This window comes from Agelaius tricolor, unplaced genomic scaffold, assembly GCF_023055355.1.
Source record: "Agelaius tricolor isolate 1412-34295 unplaced genomic scaffold, bAgeTri1.0.p SCAF_1, whole genome shotgun sequence".
Lineage (NCBI taxonomy): Eukaryota > Metazoa > Chordata > Aves > Passeriformes > Icteridae > Agelaius > Agelaius tricolor.
In genome coordinates, this window is record NW_027269261.1 from 58,336,087 (window position 1) to 58,358,118 (window position 22,032).

Here is a 22,032-nt window from a genome sequence, read left to right on the forward strand (position 1 = left end):
TGAAAAACATAAGATCTAGAGGTTTTGAATTTAATGTTTCATTTTCATTATGATGCACAGCTGGCTAACTTGCAAGTACTGAACACTGCTGAGAAGGGAAAAAAATCTTCATTATATTAAAAACTTGTCTATGCATTGGTGAAGGACTAATTTCTGATGAGAAACTGACTGTATTATGAAGTTTTTTGAAATTGTTACTGTGTTTATTACAGACCAAGGTTCAGGATTTTGTGTGACTGGTAAAATAGAAGCAGGCTATATTCAGGTTGGAGAACGACTTCTGGCAATGCCTCCCAATGAAACTTGCACTGCAAAAGGTACAGTCTTCAGAAGCGTGTTTACTTTCAGGTCAATACTGGGCTAGAAACAGTTACTGAAATGGTAACAGACTGTCAAACTGATACTAACTGTCAAACATAAATTGTGAAAGCATAAAACGAATTTCTTTAGATGTGACTGTGTCTGTATAAATATGTCTGTGAAGAGTATGTGAAATCTTGCATGTTTTTTTTTACTGAGGGAAGTCAGATAATCCAAATGTTATAGCCTTGTGGCTTTTGACATGGTTTTATGAGGAGCCTGTAAAAGCATTTGAGTTCCAGCAATGTCTATAAAGATATTCAGTACAGGAATCATTAGTATTCAGCTTTACTGTGGAGTGTTTCTTCTGGTAGGAAGTGTGAGGGTGTTGAATAACCTTTAGAAATTAATCTTATGAATTGGTTGTGAAAAAGCTTGAGAATAAAGTCATCGCTCCTGTTTGATGTTGTAAGATTTGTCACTGATCCTTTCATAGTATCAAATTTTCAGGATATAGTTGTCTTGAACAACTAGAAAATAGAAGAAAATTGGATTTAAATTTCAATGTATTTGATTTCTGGAAAGAAATAGCTAGACATTAAGTGCTTAGCTGTTTCCTGATTAAGCTTGCTGTCTTTGTACTGCAGAGTTGGTTTTGCTTCATATGCAAATAGAAAGATAAAATTATGATTTTCCTACATTAGCCAGTGAATAAAAAATTGAGTCCTTGAGATGAATAGGTTTATGTATCTAAGTATTTAGCCTGAATACAGCAATGTGTTGGTTTAATTGTCTGTCAAATCCAGCTTGTTCAGTGCTAATTTGGGAAGCTCTTCAGTCTATCAACTTACACAGTTCTATGCACATTATTCACGTGCACAGGAATGTTACTATAATGTGGATGAATTTGGGTAGCAGACCACTGTAGTCACTCCTCTGTGAGGGGAGTGGAGGAAGTACCATGGAAACAGATGTATTTTGTCTGAGTATCTCCTGCAGCACGATTCTATGGTTTTTCTTTTGTACTGCCTCTCCTATGACTGAAATGCAAATGAAGGTTGGGCATATAAGTTCATATAAGCATTTACTATTTATGTTCAATGTAAAGAAGTAATAATTTAATTTAGCATACAGTATTTACTTAAGGCAATGTGCACATAGGATTCAAGTTGTGCATTTCAAGAGGCTGAATTTCTTTCATTCTGTGGTGATGACAGATACATCAATAATTATCAGCACTGCTTAAAAAATGGTACTTAACATGATTATAGTTGAATCATGCTTTTTGGCATGTTTTTGGCAAGTCGTTTTGGGAACAAATCTGCAAGTCAAGAGGTACAATCTGCAGCAAAATAGAACTAGATCCTATAAATATATGCAGTATTTCTAAAAATCCAGTTTTTTTTCTTTCTCTCTTGGTGCCCACCAGAAACCTCAGGATGTTCAGTCAGAGCTAATTAGTCTTGCCCTCACCCATCAGGCAGGTGGTCTTTTAAAGAAATTAAAATACACAAAAACCAGAATTAAATTGCTTGTAAAGGTGCTTTCTAGCAGACACGATGTTGCGAACGGAAGGCTTCAGTTACACTTTTTTATGAAAGAGTCAGCAAACCCACTCAAGGTAAATGAAAGTTGACACAGTACCATTAAAGTATATGAAAGATGCGGTCTAGGGTGTGCGTGTGCCTCAAAGGATGGGTGGGGCAGATATGGAGATATTAGTAGTGCAGCATTTTCAGGATTGCGTCATCTGCGCTGCTGACAAGGGCCAGGTCCTCTCCTCTGGCTCGAATAAGACCATGTTATGGTGCAGGGTGTGGTGAGAGAGAATAGTGAATCCTCACCAAGGGGAAGGAAAGGCTTCCTCAGGCTTCTCAGTTAAAAAGCTTTTACTCTCAACCCATTCATACTGAAAATTGATGAGTAATGGTTGATGAAGCACAAATGGCCCAAACAGAGCTGTTTGTTTGTAGCTCAGAGCCTAGGTACTTCACTGTGAGGTTCTGTTCTTACTCATTTCCAGGAATCACACTGCACGATGAACCAGTTGATTGGGCTGCAGCAGGAGATCACGTTAGTCTCACTTTGACCGGCATGGATATCATCAAAATCAAGTGAGCAAAGCTGGGTTTCAGTCTAAGTAACGGTTTGTTTTTAATGAAAAGCTGTATAACTATTACACTGGGCTATATTACAGCAGTTTACTTGAAGAATGATGTGGCTACCAGGATATTTAAAACCAAAGTGATGCATATCACCTGGCTTGCATGTACAAACGTTGGAAACATCTGCTGCATGTGCAACGGCAGCCTCAGAAGAATACTGTCAGTTTTCATCCTTTGCCCTAGTGCTGACACCAGTAACCTTCTGAGCCCTTTTCTTTTAGACTACCCCTTGGACATTTTAATTGCTAGATAAATTCAACCCATGTTGCTAAATAAACCAGAAAATTTTTAAAGAACTTCTCAAATTATCAATCATTCTAACAGGACACATGCAAACAACTGTCATTTGTACTAATAAGTAAATCTGTACAAGTGGAATTGAGGGAACCTGCTTATTCAACACATTTAGCTACTTGTAAGGTTTATTTTCCTAAATGTTTTGCTAAGGGGTGGTCTAATAGTGTGGTGCAGCAAATCTCTTTGTGTCTTCTCCAGTCTGTAGGATTCATGCTAAGCATTAGCCTCAAGCTTAAGTGTCAGTTGTTGTTCAGGCCAGATAATTGGATCCACAATTTGTTCATCTTTTTTACATTTCAGTTGGACTTCAGACAGCAAACTTTCAAGCTACTCTTGGAAAATCTCCTTGCATTTATAGTTTTTCAAATCTATCCTCTGATTTAAGGGAAAAGTACAGGTATTCTGTATTGCCATTTCATAGTGGGGTGGGATTCTCAGTGGTGAAAGGTTGAGGGAAGTCTTGTTCTAGTTGTTGAATGAAGTCTTGAGTCAATTTGTTACGCTGATGTCTTCATCTTTTGGAGATATGTTAGAGTTGTAAAAAAAAAGCTATGAATTTTCGAGTCCTCTTGATATTTATGAAATTTGATGTATATGTTTAATCATGCTGTTTTTTCTCTTCTGTTGTGTTTTCCTGTGTGGGATTAATTTTCCTTTCATTTCAGATGGCTAAAAATAGGCCCTGTGAGTAAGCTGTGTCTAGGCTACTTACCAACTTGTAACAAGCAGCAGCTTTCTTGTGACTCCAAGTAGAATTTTTTGGAAATGAGTGTTGCTGAAAGCTCAGGTTTTGAATCCTGATCATGATGTCCCCTTATTATCCAGAAAATACTTGAGCCACAGGCAGCAGTACTGCAATTTTGGGCACCCTGCAGTATTTTATGCTGTTGAACGGAAACCCTGAATCTCTGAATGAAAGTCTAATTCTTAAAAATATCTACGCACAGGAAACAATGACATTTTCAGAAACTGATTAGCACTGGAGGTAATTGTTCACTGAACTAGACAGAGCCCTTCATGCATACACACAAAGTAAGGTAGACATTGTCTAGGAACGCATTTTGTTATAGCTTTCGATGCAGTGTTCCTGGAGGTCCACACACCTACACCCCCGCCACCACCCTGCTTGTATTAAAGTGGTGCTGCTTTTCCTTTGCTTGTCTTAATCACTGCCCTGGAAAAGGACAATTATTTAACACTTCTATGTCAAGAGATATCTGTTTGTTTGATTTTTTTGTTTGTTTGTTTTTTGTTCTCTCTTCTAGTGTGGGCTGTGTATTTTGTGATCCCAAGGAGCCCATTAAAGTTTGCACTCGGTTCAGAGCTCGGGTTCTCATCTTCAATATTGAGGTTCCAATCACTAAAGGATTTCCTGTAAGTCTCTGTGAAAACTGTGCTCATGGCAGGTTGTTAAGGGCTTTTCCTCTCTCTGTTTGACCTCCTGAATACGAGACACAGTCAGAATCCAGAAGTGGTTCTGTCTCTCCAGAGGAAACAGATTATTCTGTAATTTGACATGGATAGAAGGGGCTACTGTGGCTGTTTATGCATATTCTTACTGGCTTTTAATACATAGCTGAGCCATTTCAGAGAATGTGAGTTCCACCACAGCTAGACTTTAGAAGCTCACATCTTGTGGAAATACAATGATGCACTTAAGTGTAAGATAGCTTTTAAGATACTTTTTTAAAGAATAAAATACCAGTTCATGCTACAGAACTGCACTGAGGTGGCAAAAGCAAAACACTAAAGGATGAAAAATACATTTATGATGACATAAAATATGGCCTTTGTGTCATATCGATTGTGATCACAAAGTTTAGGAGCTAGGAACAGTTACTGGATGTGAGGCACACACTCCTGTGAGAGAAGTTTTATTTCTTTAAAAAAAGACAGTCTTAAAGCAAGCTGCTGTTTTCAACTCTTAACACCTAGGATTACTGATTATTGTAGGATGTTTAATAACTGCAAAAAATGTTTTCAGGTGCTTTTACACTATCAAACAGTAAGTGAACCTGCTACTATTACAAGACTGTTGAGTGTCCTGCACAAAAGTACTGGTGAAGTGACAAAGAAAAAACCTAAGTAAGTCTTATGAATAGTTAATAATTACTCAAGAAATGGGTTGATGTTTAATACACAGTATATCAAACAGGTTCTACTATGAATCAATTGTATGTTATAAGAATATGCTTTTATTGTTTTAGTTGGTTTCATGTTTGGATTTCAATGTGCTCTGTAAACCGAAAAACCTCCTGCCCTCTTGATAACTGCAGGGCACCTGAGAAGTACAGTGATTTAGGCCTAAGGTCACTTGCATAATTGGAAATGAATCCTAGATCAGCAGGCTTAACTTAAAGGAATTTTTTTTTCTCCCTCTCTCTCTTTTTTTTTTTAACAGTATTTCTTCTTTTACTGTTAAAGCATGGGATCCTTTTATAATTCTGCAGATGGCTAACTACCTAAAACATGCTTGACTAGACAATGTGTCACTGCAAAAGAAATTTAGGCAATCTTCCCATACAACCACAGTAACAGGCCTCTAGTTATTTAAAGTAAGATTTTAAAAATAATATAGAAATGCTTTTTGAGACATACAACATTTTCTGAATAATCCTTTTCCAGAAATTTTATGGCTGAAACTGTTGCAAACTTCTACAAAGTAATGAATAAGCTCTTTAGCTGTGGGATTGAAACAAGATTTGATTTCCACTTGACATGAAAAAACAGGTGTTAATGGGATAATTAGCTTCAAAACAATTTGTTAAGTGCTCTGGTGAGTGCCAAGAGGTTTTTGAAGAAAACTTAGTTGCCTTATTAAAATGTATACTCCAGGCAAATGAGTTTTCAGTCTCATGGCTTGGGTTATAATTGAAATCAAGTTTGATAGTTGTACTCTGGGCTTTCTAAAATTATTTTTCCTATTTATTCATTGTTATTTTCTTCATTTATCTGTGCATACATTTCTAATAGAGTTTTCTGCTTTTTTACCTGCAGGTTCTTGGCTAAAGGCCAGAATGCTCTAATAGAACTACAGACTCAAAGACCTGTTGCTCTAGAGTTGTACAAAGATTTTAAAGAGCTGGGGAGGTTTATGTTACGCTACAGTGGTTCCACTATTGCTGCAGGAGTTGTTACAGAGGTATGGCATTTTTGTGATAGACTTTCTGTACTGCAGAGGAATGGTGCTACGGTTAAGACCTGTTTACACCCCCTAGCCTGAAGAGTAAATTTTTTTCTGCTAAAAAAGAGACAATGCTTCGGCAAGATGTGAGGAAACCTTGTCATGATTCTGTCTAATTTATTAGAAGTAAAATTTATTGTGTTTAGAATTTCCCCTCTTTTTCCTTGAGTTGAAATACATCAGTCTTTTTGACATCTGCCTGTATGAATATTCTGGAAGCAGTTTTTAAATAAGAAGTGTTGGCCATTTTAACTGTGTCTAGGTTGGATCCATTGTCTTTTTCTGTTAAAATTAAAGACAATTGTACATTTGATTCTTACTGATGCCAAAAAACATTTTCTGATCCTGTGTGAGAGGAAGCAAAGACTGTAGGGCTAAACACTAATGTTTTATCTTCTACTAAAAGCAAAAAATGTGAATGTCCTTCTATCTGTCCCTTTAAAAAAATCTTGCACATTAACCAAGTTCTGGTACTGAGAACTTAAGGCTGAGTAATTTAATGTCAAAACTTAAAATTAGAGCATGAGCTTTTCTGGTTTCTCCATGTATGCATAGGAATGATGTGCTAGGTCAGTCAGAGGCCTTATGGATGTATAATGCTCCTAAAAATCTATCTGGTCTTAAATAAGATCCAGAAATAGGATGGATTGAACCCATTTTTTCATTAAATTCAAGTTGAGGCGAGTGGTATTCTATTTAGATCTGCAATGTTTAGAGCTAGATCCATGTTTGTAGAATTGGGACTAAATAACCTCTTTGATATCTTATTTGGGAATTGCTATTTTAGTACTTCTTGTTCCGAGAATTTAAGTGGAAAAGGAATTATTTTTTTCCACAACTGTATAATACTGAAAAACACTGAGATCATTTTACACTTAGTACTTAATTTTTCACCATAGGGTTTTTTCCGCTTGCTTATGTTTTTAGATTAAAGAATGACAGTGGTGACAGAATTTCCACCGTCCAAGCAAAACTCAATCAGATACTCAAACTTCTGTGTAAGAATCCAGTTATTTCAGTTGAAGGAACAAGTGCAATTAACTGGGGAGAAGATGGTGGTGACAAAAGTCAAATTGTGTGAGACATCTGGGGATCCCTTCATCAGTCTCTCCTGCTGCAGAACAAGATGCCAACTGACAAGGAACTGCAAGTGTTGCACTTCTTGATCTCAAGAATCTTATGAGTTTCTCCATGTGGAACTTAGTCCTTAGAGAAGTTGATGGAAAAATATTAGAAAGCTGAATTAGAGAAAAAGATGATGAATTATCATGAAACAAACTTCTTACTTCCAGACATAAATTGTTTACATATTTTCTTTGATTGCTTTTTTGCTGCACATTAATTCAGTAAAGTAACTTTATTGGTCTAAAATATTTTTAGGTTTGAGTTGAATGCATATTCAGGGGAAAAAAACCTATTTACCTTGTTTTCAAGAGAATGGCATGTAATATTATCATGGGATTGTTTTCCCTGTCCCAAAATTTATTTAAGAAAAAAGAAATTTTCTTTTGCTGTGTAGTGGAAGCTGTGCCAACTTTGGCTAGTTTTATTTTTTAAACAGTGAGGATAATAAAATAAATTTGTCTGAGCATTTTTGTCTCCCTAATTTTTTGTTATTTAAACACTCCTAAATTGTGTTAAATCATTCTTTACTTACCATAACTGAGAAGTTTCAGAGTAAACTTATGAGTTAAAATGCGAAACTGGCATCCAATTTGGCTTTCTGAAGAAATAATTTCAGTTTTTCTCATGTTACTCAGTGCAGCCACTGCGCATACACATCTCTTTCATCCAGACTTAGTGCTCTTTTGAACAAAGGCTGACAGTTTAATCTTGTGGTGTCTGCTAAAGCCAAATTGTGCTGACTTATGCCTATAGCTCCTTCCTGCTTTTCAGTAATGGGGCTGAAACCTTCCAGCTGAAAGGAGGGTCCTTCTGCCACCTCCAGCTCAGAACAGACACACTTTACTACAACTTGCAAGTTATGTTGGTAGGAATTTTGAGAAGACCTCAGGTATTTCAGGACCTGTATGTGAGTGCAGAGTGGAGACAATTCACTTTGCCCAGAGTTAGCAGTGGGAGGCAGGAGCTGAAGCACTCCCTCCAGAGCATTGGTCTGGGGGGTTAACTGAAGTAAAGCTCTGTCCAGAGTAGTAAAGAACACAAAAATGCTATAGCTGTTATTTAGTTCACAGTCCTGTATGGTCTGTACCTACTCTTCCCACATGATTTTTTTTGGTAGGTAACTTTTTTGTGCTTAGGTGCTTTAGCCCCAGTTCAGCAGCTACCTGCACTTGACCACATTGATGAATTGTACTGTTGACTGCATGGATATTTGTAGAGTATCAGTAATTCTTTATATGGGAATTACTTTTGTAAAAGCTTATGAATCTGAAATACCTGGAAAATGTTACTGCCAACTTTATGAATTACCACTATTTGTTATGTCTTTTTATAGACCAAAAATTGCACTTAAATATTTACCAGTTTCAACATGCCACTGTAAAGGTTTGGGTGCCCTTGTTGGATTTCAGAGATTTATACTGCCAAGCTGCTGCACTGAACCAGTTCCACTTGAGTTTGCCTTCAAACATTGAAATGTTTAGGTTGCCTTGAAGTCGGGGGGCAGTTACAGTCTTCAGTTCTCAGACTTGCATAAATTCCTTACTGTTTATGGACAAGGAAGTGTAATACAGGGTGAACCTCTGATAACTCTTCTCACACATGTTTGCATTAAATTTTGAGGTTCACTTTTCTGTGATGACTGAAAAGCTACTGCATGCTTTCCCAGTTTGCATCTTGGGAGAAGTAGAGGTATTACATAATCCAGTTTCAACGTGACTGCACTACCTTTCAACACCGACTTGAACTCTGCCCAGAGGTGCCACTTGGTTGAAGCATAAATGATCTGTTGTTGTGCAATAGAATCATATCACCTTTGTTCAGTCAAAATATGATTGCATGTTGATCCATGTGAAACTTGATGGCTTGCCAGTTGTCTAGGATGCAAAACCTTCCTAAACTCCTGACTGAGATATTCACAATCTCCTGGTGAGACCATACTGCTCTCTGGGTGTAGTGTTTTGAATATCTGTGGAGAACAAGGAGGTGGCAGGCAATCTTAATCTTAAAACAATTGGATAATCCTCAGCATTTTCTTGGAGAAAATGTCTTTTACACAGCTCTTACTGGGCAGTTTAGGTTCTTGGGAAGTTAATTATAAAAAAATGGAAAAACTAATTATATGTAAAAGGCTTCTCTGTAGTAAGGTGGCTTCCACTGGAATACCTATGGAAGGGAAAGCATGACAGCCAGTGTCTTGTTTTTCTTGGGAGAAAAAACCTGATGAATTTCTGACAACATATAGGAGTGTACCAGGTAGGATTTTGCTTCTCAACTATTTGAATTGAGGGGTCACTCAGCTGTTTGTATTGTTTGATGTTTGGCAATATTGGTGAAAAAGAGTTTCTTAGTGCTTAAAATCTTTTGGTTTGATAGGTGCATTGGTTTTGGGGATACAAGGAAAAGTATTGATAGAACAGTGAACATGAGCTGCAGACATGCTGGTCTGAAGTGTCTTTTGTCTGCTGACACGTGGAAGTAGGTTCCTGGCCAGATGTTTGAGTGTTGAATTATTTTGTCTAGTTGTTGCAAAATAACGTCTTCAAACTGTAACTTCAAAAACTGTAACAGGTAGAAATTCCCTGTCAAACCATCTTTTTTCTCTTTTTTTTCAGTCCTTCACTTCCTACAGACAAGAGAAAAGCTGGTTGCCAGCAACTATGCTGTTCTTCCCTCCTTGCTTCAACTCCTAGAAAAGAACCAAGTGTCACAGTAATACTAATTTTTTCCCCTTTGCTCTTTCCTGCTGTTGTTGCCAGGGTTTGTTCCCACTTGTAAACAAGTGGTGCAGGGAATATGGAGAGATGGGGGAGGAGTTCGGACTCACTGTGCAAATACATACAGACACACTAATCTAAATTGATGCCTCGTTGAAAAAAGTCACAGGTGAAGCAAACAGCCAACAATGGCTCACTCAAAGGCTCTCTTAGTACTGGAAAACTTCATAGGTGGCAAATTTGTTCCTTGTTCCTCCTACATAGACTCCTATAATCCGTCCACTGGAGATGTCTATTGCAGAGTTCCAGACAGTGGCAAAGAAGAGGTGAGTACTATCCACATGGACAAAAAAGGGAAAAATGTTAAATGCATGTAACAATAACCTTTTGAGAGAGAGAGGCTGGAGGTGAGAGAACAGAAAAATGATGACTTCAATGTTTAAACAAGTAAATTCTTGATTATATTGTAGTATTGCATAATCCACTGCTGTGGCAGCAAATGCTGTCATTTTTTTTACATTTTGCTATTAGAAAGTTATGGTCTGGATTCTAAGCTGGTGTGAATCAACAAAGCTTCAGTAACTTGAATGGAGCTCCTTCAGCTCACATGGTGGGAGATGCCTTGTGCATAAGTTCACAATAACACCCAGACAGACTGTAAATATAAACAATCTGTGAGAACAGTGTTTATTGATCTCTTCTGTAAATAAATTTAGAGGTACCATATGCAACTGTGTTCTCCCTTAGTGTCTTGATGATTTGCAGTTTTCATTTTAAAGGATTTTTGGCTTGCTGTCTCTTCTCTGAAAATGGTAAAAAGCTTTCAGACCTCTCTGGTTTTGATATTAGCAGTTGGTTATTCAGTGCCTGTGATGAGTGTTTTTCCTTATAACATACCCTGTCCTCTGCATTCATAGGGTTTCCAGGTCTTGTGCTCTCTACTGGGGGGAATGTTTCCTGGAACATACTATGTGGATGGGGTGTATGGATCACGTGTGGATGGGCAATGATGTTCATCAAGGGAGCTGCAGTTTCATTGATGCTGCTTTATAAGGGGCCTATAAGTCTGTGTCCAAAATAGTGTTTCAGACTTACTGAAGAGGAAAGTGACTGCACAAGCTTGGATAGCACAGAGGGCTTGTCTACTATATTGTCAAATATGGATAGCATTTTGAAAATGTTTTTTAAAACAGACTACTGCAGTGTGTAGCTGTTCTCTTTGCTTGCATTTCAGCCTTATTGACAGCTTCTCTCAGCAGAAACCTTTGCACTGTAGTTTCAACTGGGTAAATATTTGTTAGATGCTGATGACCAAGGGTTAAAGAGTAACAGGTTGAGTTTGTTGGAATATATCTGTGTAAGTTCATTCCATTTCTAATTATGCCTGAAAAATTTGCTCTTCGATGTGCAGGTGGAAATCTTCCTGTCCATTCATTTGCAAAATCATTAAAACCAGAGAGATCTGAGAATGCCAGAGGCTGCTGGTCACTCTAGAGATATAGTTCAAGCATCCTAAGAGCAATGCTTTTCTCTTTCAGCTTTCTGAGTAAGTGTTTGTGTGTAGCAATGGGAACCCAGTTTTAAAGACCTGTAAATTTGGTGAGTGCTTTAGTCCTGCCTTTAGACAGCTGTACAAGAAGGTTGTGCTCTGCAGAACTGGCATCCGCTGGGGACTGATGGAATATGCTGAAGAAAATGCAGTCACACACGACTTGAGCTTATCTAGAGATACCAAATAAGCATCTAGACCAGAGTTCAGCAAAGGACTCAGGGTGCTGGTTTCTAGCAAGGCTCAATGTCCAGTTGCATATTATCTTGGTAAATTTTTCTGGGAAGTTAGGTGAAACAAGGAGAGACAGTGAGTTTGTTGCTGACCCTGGAGTTTAACACCAGGTCAGCTGCTGTGGCCATTTTAGCCACTTTCTGCCAAAAACATTGAATGCATTTTTTTTTCTAGGGGTTAGTTTGTTCCCCAGCTAGATACCTTAAATTCTACATAGCAGTACCACAGCAAGACTAGCAGGTGCCCTGTATATCCAAAAGACAGGCTGATGAAGACTAATTAGTGCTGGCAAATATCTACTTTAAAAACCACTTCTCTTTAAAGAACCTGGCTCCTGCACATCATCCCTCGCAAAAGCAAACATCTTGTCCTGAGGGCAGTTCAGCATGGGGTATTTTGATAGCAACCTTTTATGATGAGTATGAATTGTGTGTTGTTTCTCTGTGGCTGTCTCATGCAGAAGAGGAAAGCAGAAGGAAGTGTTTCAGACACAGGAGTTCATAGTTGAATTCTTATGTGTGCTTTCTTTGTGGCTTTACTTTCTTTGCTGGTTTTTGCTAGTCAAACTAAGTAATTGTTTAACCTTTGTGTGCTTAATTCTTCTCTACGAATCTCCTTTTTTCCTCTTATATTTTCTTAGATTAATCTACTGCCACTTAATTCCTTCCTTTGCTAGTTTTCTCTTCTGCTGTTTGTGAAAAAGCAGTATTTTTGTCCTTCTTCTAAACCCACTGAAGGGTTAAAAATGCAGACATTATTGACTATTATAGACAGTATTGACTATCTCCTCTCCTGGCAGCACCTGGTGGCAAAGGCCACAGAGGAGAGGACAGATGAGCAGCACAGGATGGGAGGGTGGAAAAACAAGTTAATTAGTGAAGGTGCTATTGTTTCACAGAGGCTGAATGTTTTCAGGCTAGCATGGCATCTGCACTGGACTCACTCAGGAAGCTGCAGTTCCCCTTTCCCAGGCCTAGTTTGGTCCTGCTTCAGCTGTTCAGTGGCTGACAGCCTGCTGCCATGGGCACTTGAGCAGGAGGTTGTTGAACTACAGTCGAAAGAGAAGAGTCTGGGTTTCTGAGCTTGGCCAGTGATCCATGCGACTCTCTGCACATTGGTTTAATTTCCCACCTTGCCCCCCTGCACTGGTGGTGTTCTGGCTTTCAAACTCTGGGTGTTATTTTTACAGGGCCCATAAATTCTGATGTGTGTTGCAGGGGGAAGGAGAAGGGGTAGATAGAGTTTATTTTTTTGCTTGCTTGAAATTTTGTGCCCTCGTTAGTAAAAAGTCTTCGGAGTATCTGTAAATTATTTTGTGATGGTTTTTATAAGACTTGTCACAATCTGAAGGAACAAATTCAGAACTCATTTTTGTGGAATTGGTGGAAGGGAGCCTTCACTGACTTCATGGGAACTAGCAATATGGCAACATTCAGAGAGGTGATAATGGTCTGATCAATATTACATCAGCATCCTCCTAGTTATTGATTTTAGCAGATTTCCAAAACTGAAGAAGTTGTATGAGCAAAATTTTAGGAACAAAGCTTTGACTAAACCACCACTTTGATGCATATATTAGATTTTGGGAGTATGGCATAAGTATGGAAGCAAAAGCTGGGAAATTGGGCAATTAATTAAAGTATGGAAAGATATTGATGACCATCTTTAGTTAGTGTGAAACTGATAAACATGCAGAAGGAACTGCTTATAAATCAACAGATGAATGATGCAGGTAACTTCCATTCAAGAATCCAGTGGAAATGACTGATGGGACAGAAAGCCTTCTGCTGAATTTTAATCCTTTGAAGATGGGTCTGCTTCAGAAAAGTGCTGGTAATCTACCACTGCTCAGAAATGTCAGGCTGAAGGACTGTGCAGCTGTCATGTACATCTCAAGCAAAATACTGATAGGAGTGGTGTGTATCTGTATAAATGCATGTAATGATTCTTACCTCTAGGCTTTGTTAGGTGTCTGGTAAGAGAACTGACTAAACTCCCAGCGTTGAAAAAGGAACTTTATTTTTTTCTGTGAGGGCATTAATGACTTTCTGGCTGTGAACAGGTAAGATAAAATTTTCCTCTGAGTGTCCATTCCTTAAATATATTCTTAGTCCTTACTTGAACCAAATGGTGGAAATCAAGAGCTAGCAGAGCATCCAGCATTTCCTCATTGCCTGTTGTGTTGCAAGGCTTGTGCATGTTTAGACTGAAGCTGCATTTGCTCTGGGGAGATTCTTGCTCTTTCCTCCATGAGAAAAAAGTTTCTTTTTGTTTTGGCCAGTGGCACCTGCTGGTGCCAGTTGACCATTCCAGTATTTCTTCTAGGCCTGGAGGGTGGCCCACAAGTTCCTGTGATTTGGAGAAAAACAAGAATTCCAGTGGAAGTTTCTTTTCTAGATATTCTGTTTCAGTGACACTTCTTGAGTTATGAGGTAGTGTCTTGTAAACAATGGAGAAGCTCTAAGGAATTGTCATCTCCCCAGCAATGTGGTCTGGATTATTAGTCTCTTAAATATGAATTTATCTGCTGAATTTATCTGTTTAATATTTTCTTAAGCCTTTCATTAGCATTCGCGATCACTCTTTTGCTTTTTTAGGTGGAAGCTGCTGTCAAAGCTGCTAAAGATGCCTTCCCAATTTGGTCCTCAAAAAGTCCATTGGAAAGATCTCAGATCCTGAACAAATTGGCAGACCTGATTGAACATGACCTGGAAGCATTTGCACAAGCAGAGTCAAAGGATCAGGGTAAGAACTGGAACTGTTGATCTCAAATAAGTGTGCCTTGCTGAATATTGAAATGGAGGATTTGGATGAAATTTTTTTTTATAGTATGAACTGTTGGAGCAAATTGGAGTAGATGTGCATGAACCTTTAGGAGGTTTTGGATTTGGGATTCCTGGGTGATCCTTGCTTTTTGGAATTACCGACTTTGACTTCAGTTGTCAGATATTTGGAATTACTAGAGGGGAGCTGTTGTCATTGACTATGTTTGTTCTGTGCTGGTGGTTACTCGGACACAGGACAAAAGACATTCCCCAAAAGACACACAAATCAACTTTGAGAGACTATAAAGCAATTTATAGTTGACTTTAAAAAGTTTCTGTCCATGATGACAGTAGCATGTTTGTTTTTGTTTCAGGAAAAACGATTACATTTGCCAGAACAGTGGACATCCCTCGGGCTGTGCACAACTTCCGATTCTTCGCCTCTTCCATCCTTCATCACGTCACAGAGTGCACTGAAATGCCAGCCATGGGCTGTGTGCACTACACCTCGAGGGCGCCTGTGGGAGTTGGTATGATGATCCTCACGTGCTGAAAAGCTTGGCAGAATGTCTGCCTCCGTAGGGGCTCAGCAAAGAGATTTTTGAAAGCATTTATTATCTCTCAGTCATGTGCTAAACATGGGCTTGTCTGCTAAAGCATCAGCAACTCTATGTAAAATCAGTTACGTGACTTCATGGCAAAAAAACGAGAAAAAGACTGCATACCTAAAAAGCTTCATCTACTGCTCTCACCTTCACGGTCTCTCTTGTGTTTTGTTCATGTGTGTCTGTGGGTGAGCATTACAGCTGTGGGTCAGTGCGACGTGCAGAGCACCGAGCTCCTGCTCTAGCAGGGAGAGTGGGATCCCCCTCTCCTTGGGGAAAGCTGTAGTAGTCTGTGACCTGAGTGCACTTGGGTGAAGAAACTACTCTAGCTGGGGAATTGCTGAACTCAGCCACTAGTTGCTGCTGCTTCTTCAGGAAATTAAGTGGTTGACTTAGCTGAAAAGTAACAGTGTTGTAATGATTTCATTATTAGTTTATGTTACACATAGTAGTATAAATAACATCTAACATTAAATATATGTGAGTTCTCCACATTTACACTTGAAGTACTTAAAATGTAAAATTGGCTAATTTAGAGGACCCTGTTAAATCTTTTCTTGAGCAGTGGATGACGTGACTTTTTCTGGTAAAATTATTCTCTTAAGGAAAAGTCCTTCACTCAATCTACTCCATCAAACAGAAAGAAATCCCATGACTTTTGTAAGGAGGCACATGTGACAATTACAGATTTTTTTTCATAATTTCTTATTAATATGTAAAGTGAAAATATTCCTAAAGGCAATTACTGAAAATAATTCTGGTCATTCAGCAATTCATGGGAACAACAGTTTATATAGTGATAAATGTTGGCATTCATTAATTAGACTAAAAGTTCTCTGGAAAATGTGTACCGTATGTTATACAGAGTTTGGCTAATATTAAAATTGAAAAATAAAAAACAGCTTTAAAGAGCAAGAGAAAGCAGGAATATGATCTGAGCTGGCACATTCAGCCTGGAGAAGAGAAAGCTCTTGGGAGACCTGCAAGACAGCTTAATAGAGAGGGACTTTTTACAAGGACATGTAGTGATAGGACAAGGGGCTTCAAACTGAACGAGTGTAGGTTTAGATGTTAGGAGGAAATTCTTTACTGTGAGGGTGATGAGGTACTGGTACAGGTTGCCTGAAGAAATGGCAGTGTTCAAGGCCAGGTTGGATGGGGCTTTGGGCAACATGGTCTAGTGAAAGATGTCTCTGGGGGGTTGGAACCAGATCATCTTTAAGGACCCTCTCAACCCAAACCATTCTATAATTACTTTCGTTGCTCTTTGCTAACACAAAGTATTGCCTATTACTGCACCTACAGGCAAGTTGTTGCAAATTATTGTTATGGCTAACCTTGCATTAATGTTCCTGCAAAACAATAAAAAACTTCCTGAGAATATAAGATTCTGCCCTGAAGACGCAGCAAAACTTATTCAGAGAGTTCAGCTGATCACTTTTAGAATCATTTGCACAGGTCTTTTAAGAAATTATCTCCCTGTCAGAAATGCTGCAAATTTATTGTACATATTGTCTGGAAATAAAAGCTATGGCCAAATTCCCTTCATAGATCTGAATTGGTGTATATCATTCTTGAGGTCACAGAAATGAGTTTTGTATCCCAGCAGACTGACCTCCTGTCTTTGTGGTTTTGTTTCGTAGCTGGTTTAATCAGTCCTTGGAATTTGCCACTGTATTTGTTGACTTGGAAAATAGCTCCTGCCATTGCATGTGGAAATACTGTGGTTGCCAAGCCAAGTGAGATGACATCTGTCACAGCCTGGATGATGTGCAAACTCCTGGAGAAAGCAGGTAAGTCCTGTAGCATGCTAAGGAACAGGAATAGAATGGAAGTGCTTGTCTGTGCACCAGGGTTTTTTTTTAGTTGCAGAAATCAGAAGGTGTTTAAAGGCTCTGGGAAAGACTGCTGTAGCTAAATATTGCACTGGAGACCAAAAGGCTTTTTCTGTCCTCATACTATCCTGTCTCCCCAATCCAGCTGTTGCTCATTTTTTTCCACTATCTTCTGATGGAAAGTTTTGCCCCTCCTGCACTCCATTTACAGATGCCTTAAGTCTGTGGTGCAAGCAAAGGAGCCATGAGAGAATAAAGGAGTGAGAATCAGCTCTTGGTGAGCTCTTCACTTATTAGTGTCACTCTGTGACAGCTGTATTTGGTGCACTATTAGTTAAAACTGGGAGAACAATTGCTTGTTCCCTGAATGACTGTACACTGCATCTCTGGTGATCCACATCAGACAAGCTTGATTAGTGGGCCTGCTTTTATCATTTAACCCATGACCCCTAGAGCTGTCTGACATTGTGCATTTCAGCTACTACTGAAGTTAAGGGTTAGTGTTTTTGTACCCTCAAGCGTACAATGACCGTGTGCCTTTGTTCCCATCAGGGGTGCCTCCTGGAGTGGTGAATGTGGTGTTTGGGACAGGGGCCAGGGCAGGAGAGGCCCTGGTGTGCCACCCCGACGTGCCCCTGATCTCCTTCACGGGCAGCACGCAGACGGCCCAGCGGATCACGGAGAGAAGCGCTCCGCACTGCAAGCGGCTCTCGCTGGAGCTGGGAGGCAAAAACCCCGCCATCGTCTTCGACGATGCCGACTTGAGCCAGTGCATCCCCACCACTGTCAGGTCCAGCTTTGCCAACCAGGTGCCTCCCACCCCTGTAACACACAAACCCCGTTGGCAGCAGGAGGGGCGCGTGTCTGAGGGCTTGTGTGCATGCTGCACCTGCCTTTGGATCTGAATCTCAAATTGTCAAGGTCTATTTCAAGATCATGTTGGAGAAAATCCTAAGTAGGAAAATATGAAAATGGTTTCATTATTCCACAAGGAGGGACACAGAGTAATAAAAGGCTCTTCTTTGTGCTCTCCATCAGAAGATAACAAGGTGTTATTGCTCCTCTCAAAGTACATACATTTCTTATCTCTCAGGGAAGCAGCTGCTTTAAGTTCCACTGTGTAAGAAAGTGGGAAGCTTGTTGTTTTGTTAGAATTAAATTAGGGGACTTCCCCCAAAATTTTACTAACATTATTCTTCCCTCATCACCACCCTCAGGAGAGAGCACCAAAGCCAGGAAATTGTATCTGGGCAAATGTTAGAAAAATAGCTTGGTATCAGAGAGAGATTATCAGGAAATGGAGAGAGATCATTCAGAGTTGGAAATCATGTTACCTATAAAAAATGTTGGAGAAGAAAACATGTAATTTATAAAATTAAATTTACTTATGGTAGTGATTGCATGATACCGATTCAGTTTTGCCTTTTCCTTCTCCTTTTTTTTTTTTTTAATCTGGGAAAAAATCCCATTTTGCAGTGCTGGTTAATGTAGTTTGCACTCCTGAGGATGCAGGGACACAAGTGAATTGGCTGGTAATTCCTAATACATAGAAATTATGTAATTCCTAATACATAGGAATTATGTCAATAGTACAATGTAATATGAACCAATATTGTTGATTTCTAGTTTGTTTCTTTCTTTTTGATAGGGTGAGATCTGTCTCTGCACCTCCAGGATCTTTGTTCAGAGGGGAATATACAGTGAGTTTTTGAAGAGGTTTGTGGCAGAGGCCAAGAAGTGGAAGACTGGGAATCCCTCAGATCCTACAATCGATGTGGGAGCACTAATAAGTAAAGAGCATCTTGAAAAGGTGATGCTACATGGAGTTTATGTGATTTCATCTCATCTTTTAGAGGGCTAAAAGGTAGTTTTAGAACTATGTGGGAAAGGATCTTGTCATCTCCAAGATCAGCTCTGAGGGATGATAACTCAAAGCCATTATAAGGTATCTTTTTAATGAGGTTTCTGTTGCCTGTGGCTTGGGATCATGTGATTACTCTGAAAAAAAATCAAACTCTCTGGGGGAAATAATTTAAAGTGGCAAAAGAATATTTCCTCCTGTTTAAATGAGATCATTATAATGTCTTCTAAGTCCTGAATTTATATTCACAAATCTTAGAGTTCAACAACATTTTCTTGGATTTTAATACTGCATTTGCTAAGATTGCTAATTTACCTAATAAGTTAGTTGACAAGGTAAAAGTTATATTTTTTATATTACTTCTGGCAAATTCTGGCTTGTACAGAACAGTTTCCTAGAACTGTTTGCAGTAATTTGTAATGGTCTGTGTGTGGACAGCAGCTGAGATGGTGCACAGACAGAGTCTGCTTTAGTGGCTTATATGAAATGAAAGGTGTCAGAGTTCAGGGAGAGCAGATGCTTATATCCCAGAACTCTCTGACGCAAGAAGCAGACCAAAAAAACCACAGAGTGAGAGAAAGCCAGACCTTTGATATGCTTCCCTGATGCCTCAGAAGGTTATCCAGGTTCTCTTGTTCTGAAGAAGAGTGGTAGCAACACCCACTTCCTGAGGTCTTTGTAGCACCACAGAGAACTTCCAAGTTTTACCTATGAAAGTACCTAAAAGAAGAAAAAGATAAGGAAGTCCTGTGGTATCTCTGTGGTCTTTCTGTAAGGAGAGAAGCCAGGCAATGATTGCAGAACAGCAGAAGCAGATCAACAGTACAAGAACATGTGTTCAAGGGAGAAAGCTTATGGTAGCAGCAGCCACAGAAACATCTTAATTCATTTATTGATGAGATTTTCTGTAGCATTCATGGCTTCATCATCCTAGTGGCATGTAAACATTCAAAAGCTCTGCCTTGAAGCAGGAAAATACCACTGATTCCTTGGAGTAAATGAGTGAACCATGGCATGGGGTACATGGCAAACTGCTCCTGGGAGAAGGGAGGGAGGCTCTGGAACCACTTGTATTTTCTCCAAGGGTCCTGCCCTTTTGATACTTAGTGGGAAGGGCCAGCAGTGTTGTCTACTAGGCTAGTAAGTGTTAGGAAAGAGCAAACAATTGCTTTTTTCAGCAAGAAATACTCAGCTTTGCATGCAAAGAAGCACAACACCAAAATTTAGGGAATGCTGCCCTCTGTTGTAAGAGGGCAGCATGTTCCCGCTTGAGTTGTTCAGGGCTCCTGCTGATGTGTGAACCCTTGGAATTTGGTGTCCTTTAGCAGTGATGTTTTTCTGATCTTCCCCAGGTAAGGACCTATGTGAAGAAAGCCCAGGCTGAAGGAGCCAGAGTCCTCTGCGGAGAGGGAGTGGATCCTTTGGCCCTCCCACCTGGCAACCAGAAAGGCTATTTCATGTTGCCCACAGTTATTGCTGAAGTCAAGGATGAATCTTGTTGCATGCAAGAAGAGATCTTTGGTCCTGTGACATGTGTGGTAGCATTTGATACAGAAGAGGAGGTGATCAGAAGAGCCAACAGTGTGAAGTACGGCTTGGCAGCCACGGTGTGGTCCAGCAACGTGGGGCGCGTTCACAGGGTGGCACACAGGCTGCAGTCTGGACTGGTGTGGACCAACTGCTGGCTTGTGAGAGACCTGAACTTGCCATTTGGTGGGATGAAAGCCTCAGGCATAGGCAGGGAGGGAGCAAAGGATTCCTACGAGTTCTTCACTGAGGTCAAAACCATCACGATAAAGCACTGACATATGTCAACAGAAGTATTTTAGAGTGAAATAAATGACAGCAATTTGAGTTACCAAAAATGGCTCCTTAGAATACAGGCTGCTATTATGGCCATTCCTTTCTTGAACTTTGGTCAATATCAATGACAGCTGAAAATGATCATCCCAAATGCTCATGTTAAAGTCAGTTTTTCATGTTGAATGAGAAGGTCAGTGTGGACTCCACAATCAACCCATCCCAAGCCAGATGACTTGCCTGTCTTACAGATCCTAAATATTTTTGATATTTTTGATATTCCTGCCTCAAAAATCTGTCCCTTTAAGGCAAATTTGAGAAAGAGTATATGACAGTCGCTCTGGTTTGTGAATTACCTTGAGGGGCAAAGTAGCAAGCACATGGTAAGACTGATGTTGTAAAGGGGAATCAGCTCATTTTCACTCTAAACAGTGTGGTCCACACATCCACCCATGTTGCATTTCACTGATATCAGACAAGGATTGATACTACACTACACTGAAAGCCTGAGGAACTACCTTTAACCAAGTGGCTTTAAACCGTGGGGTCATGGCATTCTCTTGATATTCATGGAAACAATAAATGTTTTAATTATAACCTTCTTTTTGGTAGGTAGCTGAATCATCCTAATACCTGTTCTCTGTTTTGAAATTAAAGCCTTTTGTCACTTCAAGACCTCAGTGATGGTGGTTTTTACATCCTAGCACAAAAATATTGGCTGCATCACAAACAGCATCACTCTTCATTAAGAGAACCCAGAATTTACTCCTGAGAGAATGAACTGTTGGAAATGTTTATCACCAAAATATAAAACCACTTCCAACTCTTCCCCATTTGTTTACAGATAATTTTTAATCAGGTATCTCACAAACTTGTTTGCTTTCAACAAAAAGAGAGACTTGGATACACCTCCACATCTCTGGATGCCACCTGGTTGCAGGGCAGCCCTAGCAGCCAGGTTGGAATTGTGGGCATTTGATGGATTTGGTACAAGAACCCCCAGCTGAAGGCATGTTAAGGAATATATGTAAAAATTATAGGCTTATTGAATTGATGTATTCTGAAGAAGCATAAGCATTTTATTTTGAAAATGCCTAGGTCTATTCATGACCATGTGGTGGCAGCAGAACACCTGCTTTGGTGTTTTTAATCACAGCTGGGAGGGGAATAAACAGCTATATCAGTACATGTTTCATTCTGCTGATTTCTTTTCTATTTACACATCCTGTTGGAAGAGCACAAGAACCAAAAGCTGTGGAACACTTCATTAGCTGGGGGGTGATGAGGGCACATGGGGAGCAGACATTTTCAGCAACAGCAGATGGGATATTGCACAATTAGTAGAAATGGATTAATACCTTCCCCCATCTGGATCTGGTCTAGGTTCAGGTTTAATGAGATGAATTTGCTTTCAGGGGTTGATTTTATCTTTGCATTAAATGTGATGGGAGATTTCCAGATGTTTTTCACATGCTGCAGACAAAGGTCTGTGTGTCATCTATGTGATTCTGGCCCAAGACATCGGAAGTGGAGTAGTGGGTTGGGTGGGGACAGAGCTCTGCAGGACCCCCAGATGTGGGGTATGGAGGTGGCCCCCT

At 39.6% G+C, this 22,032-nt stretch overlaps 2 protein-coding genes across 5 annotated transcripts in view; both read left to right on the forward strand.

Annotated features, from left to right (window-relative positions):
* Positions 1-7,537, forward strand: part of HBS1L (HBS1 like translational GTPase) — a 59,049-nt gene extending 51,512 nt beyond the window's left edge. For 3 of the 4 annotated variants that reach the window (XM_071436202.1, XM_071436191.1, XM_071436181.1), the window contains 6 exons: positions 213-317; positions 2,324-2,414; positions 4,028-4,136; positions 4,747-4,847; positions 5,760-5,904; positions 6,874-7,537. In XM_071436202.1, the coding sequence (XP_071292303.1) occupies positions 213-317; positions 2,324-2,414; positions 4,028-4,136; positions 4,747-4,847; positions 5,760-5,904; positions 6,874-6,885 (563 nt within the window). In that variant the 3' untranslated portion in view covers positions 6,886-7,537. Of the gene's footprint in view, positions 1-212; positions 318-2,323; positions 2,415-4,027; positions 4,137-4,746; positions 4,848-5,759; positions 5,905-6,873 lie in introns of those variants that run through there. The other variant, XM_071436194.1, reaches the window with a different exon arrangement.
* Positions 7,538-7,621: 84 nt separating this feature from the next.
* On the forward strand, positions 7,622-21,107 carry ALDH8A1 (aldehyde dehydrogenase 8 family member A1). The gene is made up of 7 exons (XM_071436218.1): positions 7,622-10,111; positions 14,166-14,313; positions 14,708-14,863; positions 16,582-16,731; positions 17,326-17,582; positions 18,422-18,583; positions 19,987-21,107. The coding sequence occupies exons 1-7, from the start codon at positions 9,974-9,976 to the stop codon at positions 20,437-20,439; spliced, it is 1,464 nt and encodes a 487-aa protein (XP_071292319.1). The 5' UTR covers positions 7,622-9,973; the 3' UTR covers positions 20,440-21,107.
* Positions 21,108-22,032: the final 925 nt, after the last annotated feature.

Bases quoted from the DNA above. Each gene is read 5' to 3' on its own strand.
- ALDH8A1 (XM_071436218.1), top strand. From the start codon at position 9,974: ATGGCTCACTCAAAGGCTCTCTTAGTACTGGAAAACTTCATAGGTGGC. The intron at 16,732-17,325 runs GTAAGTCCTGTA...TGTTCCCATCAG, and splicing joins CAAACTCCTGGAGAAAGCAG to GGGTGCCTCCTGGAGTGGTG. The intron at 17,583-18,421 runs GTGCCTCCCACC...TCTTTTTGATAG, and splicing joins GGTCCAGCTTTGCCAACCAG to GGTGAGATCTGTCTCTGCAC.